General features: G+C 39.8%; 1 protein-coding gene across 1 annotated transcript; it reads right to left on the bottom strand.

Annotated features, from left to right (window-relative positions):
- Window positions 1–7,673: 7,673 nt before the first annotated feature.
- LOC139727746 (potassium channel subfamily K member 18-like) lies at window positions 7,674–11,100 on the bottom strand. Its single transcript, XM_071638725.1, has 3 exons — window positions 10,921–11,100; window positions 9,865–10,096; window positions 7,674–8,554 (listed from the first exon to the last, which is right to left on the bottom strand). The coding sequence occupies exons 1-3, from the start codon at window positions 11,098–11,100 to the stop codon at window positions 7,674–7,676; spliced, it is 1,293 nt and encodes a 430-aa protein (XP_071494826.1).
- Between the last annotated feature and the right edge of the window lie 2,877 nt (window positions 11,101–13,977).

The following is a 13,977-nucleotide window of genomic DNA, read 5'->3' as shown; positions in this document are numbered from 1 at the left end:
AAAAATAGCATTGGCGGGGTCAGTTGAAAGAAAAAGAGCATCCCCGATCAGAGAGAAATAGAATGCTATCGCATCGTTCAACTAGTTTTACGCAAGTTTTCGTTTATGTGTTCCGGTGCAGCACAGCAGTCGACGAGATCTGTTGCTATGCTCACTTCATCATTCATAACCCCATGCGCATTGGCACTGCTCAGTCACTGCCATGCAATGCATGCAAAGTATGTGCATTGTAACTGCTGATGAGATGCATGTAATAATAAAATATTACATCGACATAATTAATAGAATCATCGCAATCCTGCTGATATTTGAGGAAGAAATAGGGACAAAAAGGATCATGAATTCAGCCGCATAACTATACGAAATGTGAAGGGATTATCGGGAGAAAAAATAAGAAAGCATTTTCAACCCCTTCTGGCGCGTGTGTCATAAAAGATTACATCGAAATGATTCATTGGTATCCCAATTCCGTTGATATTTGAGGAAGGAATCGGCACAAAAAGGATCATAAATTTGGCCGTCTCGTAGGTTAAACCTTAAAAAAAAAAACGCATAATACGTACGAAATGTGAATAGATTATCGCGAAAAAACAACAACACATTTTCAACCTTTTGGCGCGTGCACCACAACGCGGAATCGAAATAATTCATGAAATCATCGCAATATCGCTGGTATTTGAGGAAGAAATAGGCGAAAAGAGGATCACGAATTCAGCCATGTTGTAGGCTCTTCCTTTCAAAAACGCATGTACGAAATGTGAAGAGATTATTGGGAAAAAAAAATCATTTTCAACTTTTTGGCGTGTGCACCACAAGTTAGTGATTACACCGAAATAATGAAATCATCGCAATCACGCTGATATTTGGGATAGAAATTGACGTAAAAAGGATCACGAATTCGGCCCTGCCGTGTACCTTTCAAGAACGCATGTACAAAATGCGAAGAGATTATCGGGAGGAAAAAACCCCCGCATTTTTAACCCCTTCTGGCGCGTGCATCATTACATCGATATGATTAATAGAATCATCGCAATCCTGCTGATATTTGAGGTACAAATAGGCACAAAGTTGATCATGAATTCGGCCGTCTGGTAGGCTATGCCGTTCAAAAACGCATAACTATACGAAATGTGAAGAGATTATCGGGAGAAAAAAAAAAATCAACTTTTTGGCGCGTGCATCACAAATTAAGCCGAAATGATTCATGAAATCATCGCAATCACGCGGATAGTTGGGGAAGAAATTGACGCAAAAAGGATCACAAATTCGGTCTTGCCGTGTACCTTTCAAGGACGCATACACAAAATAATGCGAAGGAATATTGGGAGAAAAATAAAGAACGCATTTTCAAACCCTTCTAGGGCGTGCATCATAATTTTTTTTTTTTACATAAATCATTCATGGAATCATCCCAATTCCGCTGATATTTGAGGAAGAAATAGGGACAAAAATGATCAGAATTCGGCCGTGTATAGTGTATTACATGCTCAAGAACGCATGTACAAAATGCGAAGAGATTATCGGGAGAAAAATAAAGAACACATTTTTAACCCCTTTTGCATGGCGCGTGCATTATAAAATACCGTGTATTACACCGACGTAATTAATGAAATCATTGCGATCCCGCTGATATTTGAAGTAGAAATCGGCGCAAAAAGATCATGAATTTGGAAGTGTCGTGACGTACCTTTCAAGGACGCATGCACAAAATAATGCGAAGAGATTATCGAGAGAAAAATAAAGAACGCATTTTCAACCCCTTCTAATGCTATAGGGCGTGCATCATAAAAAATTACACCGAAATCATTCATGAAATCATCGCAATTTCGCTGATATTTGAGAAAGAAATGGGCGCAAAAAGGATCATGAATTCGGCCATGTCGTACGCTTTCAATTCCAAGAACGCATGTACGAATTGAAAGATTATCGGTGGAAAAATAAAGAACACATTTTCAACCCCTTCTGCTGCGTGTATCATAAAGGATTACACCGAAATGATTCATGAAATCATCTAATTCCGTTGCACTGGCGTAGCCAGAGGGGGGGGGGGGGGATGGGGGCGGTCGCCCCCCCCCCCCCCCCCCCCCCCCCCTCCCCCTAAGATTTGGACCGGGGATTTGGGAGGCGGGGAAAAAATGCGTGTATACTGTATGCATGCACATGAAGCGGGGTCTCCTTTGCAACCTCTCATCAAATAAGATATTTTTTTGAATATTTTACTCAAAGTGTGCACCAGATCGTTGAATTTCAATTCAAAACATGCAAAATCTCTCGTGCTTGGGAGGGGGGTATCCCCTTCCCAAACCCTCCCCCTCTGTGCCTCTTTCCCTAGCTTAGTACACTTTTTAGATTTACAAAAAATCATGAATAATTCTGAGTGCACAAGACTTATCACTTATAATCCGAAAACTCAAGGTTCCCTCATGTATAAGGGGAATTTCCCCTTTTAATCGACCCTTTCCTCCCTTAGTCCCCCCCCCCCCATCATTTTTTTTTTTTTGGTTATTTCCCAAATGTTGATTCCATCAAATATGCGTATACGAGATATCTCAATTTCAACCTTAAAAAGACAAAAGCTCCATCGGAAGGGAAGGGACTCGCCCACGCCTTCTCCCTGCTCGCCCCCCCCCCCCCCGCCATGCATAGAAGTAGACTGTGGCTATACCCAGATCGCTTTATTTCAATTCTAAAAACGCAAAAGCTCCGCGAGCGGGAGGGGGAATCCCCCTTCCCCTATCGAAGCTCTACCTCACTAGACTTTATACATACACACAGATGGTGCACATTCGGAATAAGAGCTAAATTCAGTGATTTTAACACTTCGATGAAAAAGTATTGCACTAAAAATTTGCGCCAGATCGTGAATTTCAGGTCTGAGAACGCAAAATCACCTTCGTGTGGGAGCTCGGGGATCTGATACTGTATGCCCCTATCTACACCCTCGTGTGCATGCTTTTTCTGTTTGATTGCTGAACAGACAGCGTTCATGATATTCAGTGTAAGAATTAATACAAGAAGATTATTTAATATGATACCAGTTTATAGGCAAATTGTTAAATAATAATCTACACTAGAATATACTGCAACCTTAAACAAGAGGGACTGTTTCAACTCGTTAAAACACGCAAAAACATGCATCAAATTGCACCATTTGCAACATCAAAATGCAAAAAGTTCTCACCGTGGAGGGGGGGGGGGGGGGGGACACCCCCCCCCCCCACCCTCCCCTGCCCCTTCGCTCGCTTCGCTCGCTCGGTTTCAGTCGCGTTCATGATATTCAGTGAAAAGAATTAATACAAGAAGCGTATTTGAATAATACCATCTTATAGGCAAATTGTTCAATAATAATCTACATCAAAATATACTGCTACCTTAAACAAGTGGGGCTGTTTCAACTCGTTAAAACACGCAAAAACAACCATCAAATTGCTCCATTTGCAACATCAAAATGCAAAAAGTTCTCACCGTAGGAGGGGGGACACCCCCTCCCACACCCTCCCCTCCCCCTCCCACACCCTCCCCTCCCCCTTCGCTCGCTCCGCTAGCTCGGGTTCAGTCGCGTTCATGATATTCAGTGAAAAGAATGAATACAAGAAGCGTATCTAAATAATACCATTTTATAGGCAAATTGTTCAATAATAATCTACATCAAAATATACTGCTACCTTAAACAAGTGGGACTGTTTCACGTCGATAAAACGCGCAAAAACATGCATCAAATTGCACCATTTGCAACATCAAAATGCAGAAAGTTCTCACCGTGGGAGGGGGGACACCCCCCTCCCACACACTCCCCTCCCCCCTCGCTCGCTCCGCTCGCTTGGGTTCAGTCGCGTTCATGATATTCAGTGAAAAGAATTAATACAAGAAGTGTATCTAAATTACACCATATTATAGGCAAATTGTTCAATGATGATCTACATCAAAATATACTGCAACCTTAAACAAGTGGGGCTGTTTCAACTCGTTAAAACACGCAAAAACATGCATCAAATTGCACCATTTGCAACATCAAAATGCAAAAAGTTCTCACCATGGGAGGGGGGACACCCCCCTCCTACACCCTCCCCTCCCCCTCGCTCGCTCCGCTCGCTCGGGTTCAGTCGCGTTCATGATATTCAGTGAAAAAATTAATACATGTAACAAGAAGTGTATTTAAATCATACCGTTTTATAGGCAAATTGTTCAATAATAATCTACATCAAAATAAACTGCTACCTTAAACAAGTGGGACTGTTTCACGTCGATAAAACGCGCAAAAACATGCATCAAATTGCACCATTTGCAACATCAAAATGCAAAAAGTTCTTACGTGGGAGGGGGGACACCCCCCTCCCACCCCCCCTCGCTCGCTCCGCTCGCTCGGGCTCGGTCGCTTCGCTCCCTCGCAGACTAACCGCCCCCGAAGATGAAATCCTGGCTACGCCGTTGTTCCGTTGATATTTGAGGAAGAAATAGGAACAAAAAGGATCATGAAATCGGCCGCATAACTATACGAAATGTGGAGAGATTGTCGGGAGGAAAAATAAGAACGCATTTTTAACCCCTTCTGGCGCATGCATAATTAAATTAAACCGGAAAAAAAAAAGATAAAATCATCGCAATCCTGCTGATACTTGAGGAAGAAATAGGGACAAAAAGGATCATGAATTCGGCCGCATAATTATACGAAATGTGAAGAGATTATCGGGAGAAAAAAAATAAGAACACATTTTCGACCCATTCTGGCGCGTGCATCATAAAAGATTACACCGAAATGATTCATGAAATCATCCAATTCCGTTGATATTTGAGGAAGAAATGGGCGCAAAAAGGATCATGAATTCGGCAGCATGATATACGAAATGTGAAAAGATTATCGGGAGAAAAAAATAAGAACGGATTTTTAACCCCTTCTGGCGCATGCATCATGAAATTACACCGAAGAAAAAAATGATGAAATCATCCCAAACCTGCTGATATTTGAGTTGGAAATCGGCGCAAAAAGGATCATGAATTCGGCCGCATAATTATACGAAATGTGAAGAGATTATCGGGAGAAAAAAAAAGAATGCGTTTTCAATCCTTTCAACTCTGTGCATTACAAAAGGTTACAGCCGAAATAATTCATGAAATCATCACAATCCCGCTGATGTTTGAGGTAGAAATCGGCGCAAAGTTGATCATGAATTTGGCCGTGTCGTGACGTATACCTTTCAAGAACACGTGTTCAAAACGCGAAGAGATTATCGGGAGAAAAATAATAAAGGTATTTTCAATCCTTTCGGGTATCGTAAAAGATTACAGCCGAAATAATTCATCAAATCATCGCAATCCCACGGAGCACCAAGAGCGCGAAATACGCAGCAAGGTATACCGCCTGTATATACAGGTATCATCAGTGGTATTACCGGACACCATGGTATTACCGGACACGCACATTTTTGCTTACTAATGACATTCTGTACGCGCGAGACTTCGTAGATTAGCCTCACAGAACTGTGTGTGGACCGAAATCGCAAAATAACGCGGCATAAAAATGTAAAAACACGAAGAAATTCACATATTACCTCAAATTTATAGTTGAGTGACCCGCATCTCGTCATGGTAAATATTTATGCATGTTTGAATCACACTTCGTGACTGAAATTCTATGAAATCCCACTCACATACAGGAAAAATGCTGAAGATTCCAACAGAACCAAAAGTTCACTGATCGATATCGGAAATTTGTAGCTATCGTCCTCAAACGCAAACGATGCGGAATAGTTGTGCGCTAAAGGGTCCCGCAACTCGTCACCCGCGCATGCAGCTCCCATAGACAAAGCACGTAAAATAGAAGTTGTCGATTTCTCACAACAACTTGGTTTTACTGCTTGAACTGTTCGAAATGTTCAAGATATACATCTTACCGTAAAATGCGAAATTTGAGCCTCATTTGCCAATTTTTTCTTTGTCATCCGCTCGGTGAGAATGTGTACGGAGATTTGGGGGATGAATTGTGATTCTGGTGCAATGACGATTATAGGTGCGAAAGACCTCGATTATTTGATTACGAAAATCGTGTCCGGTAATACAATGCGATTTTGCACCGCGCAAAAAGACAACTTTTTTTTTTAGAGGGTTTGTTTAAAGCATATTTTCTAAAAACTGGAGCGAACAATTGACATAAGTTGGCTGAATTCGTAATTTCAAGGAGTCTGTGAATAAGTGGTGTTATTTTCAGCCGAAATTTCATCCTCTGAGTACGGAATTCAAAGCCACGGAAAAATAAAGCGTCCGGTGATACGATCTACTCTCCTTCTCTACTTGCGCCAATGCTTAGAAAAAGTAACAAACGCATTTGCTACAATCTGATTTTGTTCATTATTATTTTCACACTGTAATTCACAAACAAAATATTCAATTCTCTTAGAATGATTCTATGCACGAAGAAGAGACAGGTGTACAAAGTTTCACAAATTCGACCCTATACGTACAGCGTACTTTTAAGAACGCATACAAATTATGCGAAGAGAAATTTCTCGGAAGAAAATTAAATACCGCATTTCAACCTCTTCATTTTTTCTTCTCCCTTTTCGGATCAATTCACAAATGATTGCTTTTTATTCTTTCTCTATGTAATGATCCATAAAGGTTTTCTTGTGTAATAAACAATTCTTGTGTAATAAACAAAATAGTAATCTGTAAAATGTGCAGGGGGTTAACAGTACTCGACAAAAAACATGAAAATAAGTTTGCAAGCCATTTGATGGTTTTGTTGTTGTTGTTGACCAGTAAATATTTTGTTCGGACCAGCAAAAAAATCGTCTTTTTGGTCCGACAGAGACAGGTCGGATCGGGAGGAAAAATGGGTTAGTGTGCAGCCATATATATATATATATATATATCTCGGTAAGAAAACATTTTCATTCTATCATATCGACATATCATTCTTATCTAAAATACAGTAAATCCCTGTCACATATAGGTCACAGGGGAAAATGATTAGAAAATGAAGTAGACATGTCAAAGGCACTTCAAATCACTGTTGTTAGAATTACAATAAACACTTACTTACGTAGAATATAGCACTTTGGATTGAAGACATTACCTCATAGAACAAAGTTCTTTTTTAAGTTAAATGGATACTGACAGGTAATGAAAAGATCGGTAAAAATAGGTAAGTGTTTGACAAAAAAGTTACAAATACTTGAGAGTCGGCTATTCGTAAAAAAAGCGGCGTCTTATATCTAATCGCAAAAAGTCGTTGTACACCTGCAACAATGACATAGTACGGAATACTCCATTCTATAAAAATAAAAAGGAAGAGGATAAAGAGCGTCTTGCAATGTCATTGTAACGTCACTGAATAGTTTTGAAGTGCACAAGCAACCATGGCGTACCTTGAGGTTAAAATATTTTTGATACAATGTCTACATTATGAGCAAACAGTAGATGAGATTCCGTAAAGTAAACATAAACGATAATACGCCCTCAACGTGCACAAGAATCCATGTTCAACAAAATTGATTAGGTCCTTACAAGACCATCAAAGTTTGGTTTATCCTTCAATCAATGGGGAGTCTGTTGGCCTTCTTGTTTTCCTTGTCGAAGAGGATAAAGACTCACCAATCACTGGATGACTACCTCATAAAGCTCTGGTCATTTTGCGCATGTTTAAAAGACTGGAAAGAGGCATCGCGATCTATGTCTCAACGACCACTACGTTGACTCTGGCAAAAGCGACGGGCAGCATGTGCAATAGAATTCCAGATCTTGAGTAGGATGTCGAGGGCCCATGTCACAGCCTTGTCAAGTCGTTCTGTAGAAGCTACGATGTTGACGACGGCCGACAGGGATGCCATACCGATGATGACTACAACGACGTCGATGAATACGAGTAATTGACGTGTATGTCCCTTCGGAGGTTTCAGGTACAAGTCTCCGAATCCAATCGTCGAAAAGGTAATGAATTCGTAGTAGCAAAGATCAATAAACGACCAGTCGTCATTAGCGGAATCGGAAAAGTGCAGGAGCAGAATGAAGGCAGTCATGTAGGTTGTTATGAACAGCGATACGTACCACAGAGGAGCAACGGGTTTGTCGGGGAGCTCCTCTACGCGCTGAATCTCACCTGCTTCATTTCCTTTCGAGACCGGCCTGGGATCGTCGTCCGGCATGGTGGCAGCCTTTTCTGCCGTCTGCTCGGGTCTACTGGTGCTAGGCACGGACCAGTCGCTATAGGCAACCGTGAATATTGCTCTCGGAGTTGCCAGTTTGTTACATTGTGTTCCAGTCTTTTCAGAATTTTGTTCGCTGCTGACCCTCTTGCTTATAGGGTTCCAGTGTGAGACTACCTTTGACTTTCCGTCGGAGTTGGGCTTGATTCTGTGATTCATTGCCATCGTTGATTCTTTGCAGGCTTTCGCGCAGCCGAAGAGGAGAAGCCAACGCCGATAGCTGCAGTCGATCAGGTGAGCGAGCACCCGCCCGACTCCCGCCAGAAACACGATGTTCAGAGGAATCCCGATGGAAGCGTATACGATGCAGGCCAATCGACCTTTCTGTGTTCTTGGAACAATGAGGCCGTACCCTGTGGTTGACCAAAACATAGCAATACGGCAAGACAACGGGAATATAAAGTAACATTGCGCAAATTTTACAACAAGTAGCATTTGTTCAGTCAATTAAATTTTCTGCTAGTGGTACCAGAATGAAGTGGAAATCTTCAACCTTGAAGTGTGAGCGCGGTAAGGCATTTTTTTTTTGCCTGTCAGCCGAAGAAACCCGGAAGTGGCACCAGAAGTTGCGCTGAAGGCTTTTTTTTTTTGCTTGCTTGCCTCTTAGCTCATGAAACCTGGAAGTGACCCCCCCCCCCCCACACACACACACACACTTTTGAAAACGTGGCGTCGGCGGTGTGTCCATTATCATCTTTACTAAAAAAATTTAACTTGCAATGCAGGTAAAATAGAAGGAAACCAATACAACAAGGATGAGAATTTTTGAGCAAAGAGACAAGTGTTGACGACCATTATCATTTAAAGCCTTCAAAAATTGTGCGTCAAATAATACTTTTTACACACAAAAAAATGTCAGCGCAGCGAGTCTTACTAGGGTTGGGGCTCTTCTGTTAGGTTACTTTGCTTTCTTTATTTCATATGTTACTCTGCATGCACACATATTGTAATTCCAGCAATCACAGAAATAGTGAAAATATGCACCTTGATTTGTGTATGAAAAAGATAAAGGAACCAATGAATCATAATCAAAACAAATCAATCAAAAACATGTTCGCTATAATAGAATCATGCCGTCTCGATGGAATTGAACACATTTCTTGACTATATAAACAGGCACTTATTAGGCTTTCCTGTACACCCTCTAAGCAGATTTGGCTTCTATTCCAGTATGGCTGATAGGCGCTCGATGGAGCATCCATTTCCATGTTCTCTTTAAAGAGGTATTCCAGACAATTTTCATAATTTCACATCATGTTGTACATAAATCGACAGCTCCATGTATAGATCTGTGGAATTTATTGTAGTCCTTGAGCAGAGAAACAATACTGAGAAAAATCTTTAGTAAATTACACTGAGGAGTAATCATGACACAGGAGCCTCACATATTTCAGAAAAAAAAAACATTTGCTTAAAAGTTCACGCATGCAATCTTCTTTTGTTCTGCTTCCTTGAGCCCCAACCAAAGCATTCTTATGGTGAGTCTGCCACGTCATCATCCTTGCTCATTGCAATCTGTTAAAAAAAACTTATTTCTCAACCCAATCAATATAAATTCTGAAACTCTGTACTCTGTAAAACTAATTCATAGTTGTTCAAATGTAAAAGTCTGAAAATCATCCAAGGGTCTCCTTTAAAAATCGTCCATTCTTTATTGCCCTACCTATCGTCGATAGAACCGTCAAGCAGAAGTGAATTCCACCAGTCATGTCCCATCTGTAGTCAGATTTCATGGGATGGAACCGATGCATGATCTTGTCCGTCAAGTTTTGCACTTTTATGCGAAGTTCAGAGCTGGCATTCACTGCGCCTATCATAAGGTCCTTTTTTGATCCTGATATGCATTCGTCCGGAAATGGCAGATTCTTGTACAAATCTTCTGTTTCATCTATGGCCTGTCGTGTGGAATCAATCATATGAAGAACAGGATAAAAACATTGATATATATATATGTATATATATATATATATATATATATATATACATCATATATATGAAAAAAAAATGAAAAAAAGAGTCTCAAAACAGATTGACTCATCAATAAAATGAAAAGAGTGTACAATACAAAGTAGAACCTTACGATAATCATACATTGTCATTAAACTGAAGTGATCAGAGGGAAGTATACAGTATAATCGGTATATGTCTTTTTTTTTGTCAAATGCAGTATAATCATTTTGGGAAAGTTTTTCGCAAACGCTATATAAATTTTGTGAAAAGTGCAGAAATGATATGAAATAAAATCAGATCTTCAAAACATTAATATGAAAAAAAAAGATACAGAGAGGCTTGTAGATGATCTGAAATTGAATTTCAGCTTTGGCAAGCAAAGGAAGTTCGTACACTGAGATGCAACTTTACTTTGTATTCCAAAATGCTGTATATATATATATATATATATATACATTGTCGCAGAAGAGAACAATAACTTGTCCTGTTTCACCGTATACCTGTATTAGACGCAACCAATCCAGACGCTGCTCTTTCAATGTAAGATGGATATTGTTTGTGAAACAAAATTAATAAGAGTGAGACTTAAATCATGTCTACATCGTATAGGCGAGAGAAGAAGAAAGCCGACAAAGATCGCAAAATAGGAGTGATGTGTATTCGTTATCACGCCCAACCCTTATATGATAATTATACATGTAGGGTTGAAGATGAAGATATTATCTTCATGTTTTCTTCCTTGATGCACACAGCTCACAATTCATCCTACCTCACGGAGAACTTCTTCCAGCCATTTGCCCTCGTCTTTGAAATACGATGTCTCCTTGTCCCCTTCGATTGCACTGAACATGTAGGCACCGAGGCCGAGGTACAAGAACCACACGATAGATGGAATGATGACTTTCTTTGAGCACACTCTCATCAGCATGGCCATGCATTTTGCCGCCATCTTTTTAACACACTCAACTTTCTTCGGTGGAAAATGCTGGCTTGAGGAGTGTGAAGTGTCAGTGGAAAGTGGTGGAGAGGTTTCTCTACCCCGAGGGATGTTGTGGTGCAAGACTCGACTCCGCCACATTCATGCCCTACAATCTCCTTGCTTTGGGAACTGTAATTCCTGCTCCTGTCAATGCAGTTGTATGATGGGGCGAACGGTTTGGAATGAAGCGAGCTATGTCCAAATGTTCAAATGTGGTCACGTTCTTCCTTTATTCAACAGAAAAATGGGGTATCATCAGGCTCTTGACAGAATTCAGCTATAATGGACGAACCGTGAACATTGATAGGAAGAAGGAGGCGACTGCTTCCGAAAAACTGAATCGAGGTTGCACGCAAAGTATCCATTGTATGTCCGATGATCCTGCATCAACTTTCTAGTCCTGTTTAACTCTTCTATCCACGAAGTGTTAAAGGATTTGTGGATGAGGACAGAAACTGTCAAAGACATTTCTACAAGAAAAATACATGTTCCATAGTGTAGTTCCTTTGTTATGTGGACATTTATAGTCACGTTTAAAAGCGCTTGCCACGAACTAGACTTTGCTGCGAACTGGAGCTTCAGAACATCTATTCAGGTATACAAATTTGGAAACACGCAGTAAATTATATAGGCTCGTGTAATATTCAAGTTATGCCGTTCGTCTGTTTGCAGCGGGCACCAAATGGCTATCATGCTCATCAACGTATAGTGTTGATGAGATTAAGTTAATATTGCATTAGCTCGTAGCTAACTGTATACGATACGAGAGTAGGAGATTCATCAAGCCGAAAATCCATTGCCATGACAAGCTGTGAAAGTCAGTTCAAGCGAGGCTTGGTCCCGCGGGGCCCCATCCAGTGCACAGGAAAGAAGCTAGAAAACAAATAAATAAATAAACAAACAAACAAACAAACAAACAAACAAACAAACAAACAAACAAACAAATAAACAAATATGTTGTCATTTAACAGACGTCCGAGGTAAAGTTTCCATAATTAATAATAAAATTCAAATCAGACTTGCACAAACGGATAATGGAAAGGCTTAATCAAATTATCCAGAATAGAAGTGATGTAGCTAATATGGTGTAGACTAAGTAAATTTATCATGTTTATGACGTATTTTTCAAGTATATTATAGCTTATGAGGGGATGTCAAAGGGGGTGGGGCAAGGGTCCCATGCACCCCCTGGACTCGCTGCCCATCGGAACAATGCGGGATTTTGCTACCCTGGGAATGCTACTTACAACGTTTATTTAAAATTTGTCATGGATTTTGCAAGAAGATGCTGAAAATGGGGAAGGCATTGGATCCGCCACCTCCCCCTCTCCCCTTAATTGGGTATCCCCTCACCCGCCAATAACTTTTGGTTCTGGGGATTTTTATTGAACAAATCTCTTTTATTTTTTATTTTTTGCTTTTGCCCCACAATCGCCCCCGACTTACTGCCCCCTTAATGAAACAACATTTTTTGAAAATACATCTATAAATGTATTTTCCGATATAAATCTATTAGCTGTATAACTTTTGGTTCTGTTGATTCTTTTATTTAAACAATCTCTTATATTCTATTCCTTTGTCCTCCCTTCATCACTACCACCCCCCCCCCCCGTGCCCCTTCTATTCTATTAACCTGCATGTTGACCTGCCACCTGCCACGTTTGGTGGAAATTTGTTCTTTATTTTTCGAGAAGATACTGAAAATGCGGAAAATCCGCCTCCGCACATCACAATCTAAAAGGAGACTGCGTCATGTTTTGGTACACTGATTTAATCTCAACATTTCTTAAAGAATATCAGTGCAAGTAGGCAATTATGAAACGGATAGATCTGTTCCATGCACGTTACTATCATGCGTCTATATACTCAATCAAAATGAAATGATAGAATTTTCATCCTAAGATTGCCGCACGATATGATGGGCAACTATTCCATTTAGGGAAGTGGTAGAGTCAATGTAATAGTTATGATCACGGAATCAAAGGAACGATGAAATGTAACAAATGCATGTTGTGTTGCATCGGTTCATAATACAAGGTACTCTGATCATTTAATTAAATCAAATTTAATTCAATTCAATTCAATTCATTTATTTTCATTTTTTTCAACAAAACATATCTCAGTAAATCAGGAATTACGTCATAAGCATACATTCAGCTGTGGAAAGGGTAATGATAATTAACAAATACAGATATACATGCATAACGGCAAAATACAGAATCATGTGTAGAGGGGAAAAAAGGATTGAGAGGTCGACTAAAAGGCATGCATGTATACTGTGAACTACTCAAAGGATTCTTATGAAACATACTACATATACTTAACATAAGGATAGTTTAAAACAACACAAAACAAGACAGGAGAAACACAACAACAACAACATCACGTATAAACGTCAGTGCTATGTGGCAAAAAAAAAATAAATGTGTGTCGTACATTCAATAATAAAATGTCTACTATTTTTCGTCAATTTGTATAGGCCTATATATAATTTATAGATACTGGTAGAATCTTGGTTTGGAAGTTTGTATTTTTAAGGTGTATCCAAGTAAGAAAACTAGTACAAAAATACTGTAGGACATATGGCACGTATTTAAATATTCATTAACCAACATATAACAGTTGAGAGTATCACAAATCAGCAAAAGTCAATATGCATTTCATTTTATTGTTCCTTAACTCAGAGGGCAAGTGAATTGGTTTTAATGAAAATTACTCGGAGACACAACAATGAATTGGACCAGTGGACGTCTGTAGAAATATAATTGCAGTTTCAAACTGTTACGACTGCATTTTAAACGTCAATGAGTTTCCTTCCCAACATGAAGGCCTGTACTCGACGACTGC

Source organism: Diadema antillarum, unplaced genomic scaffold, assembly GCF_040938485.1.
Source record: "Diadema antillarum isolate AM-2024a unplaced genomic scaffold, OU_Dant_1.0 seq00000150_RagTag, whole genome shotgun sequence".
Classification (NCBI taxonomy): domain Eukaryota; kingdom Metazoa; phylum Echinodermata; class Echinoidea; order Diadematoida; family Diadematidae; genus Diadema; species Diadema antillarum.
The sequence above is the reverse complement of the archived record's forward strand: the minus strand, read 5'-3'. Positions and strand labels throughout refer to the sequence as shown.

Excerpts from the sequence above, each read along its gene's own strand:
- LOC139727746 (XM_071638725.1), bottom strand. The coding sequence starts at position 11,100 with ATGGCGGCAAAATGCATGGCCATGCTGATGAGAGTGTGCTCAAAGAAA. Across the intron at positions 10,097-10,920 it reads TGGAAGAAGTTCTCCGTGAG|GCCATAGATGAAACAGAAGA; the intron begins GTAGGATGAATT and ends TCCACACGACAG. Across the intron at positions 8,555-9,864 it reads GACGGTTCTATCGACGATAG|GGTACGGCCTCATTGTTCCA; the intron begins GTAGGGCAATAA and ends GGTCAACCACAG.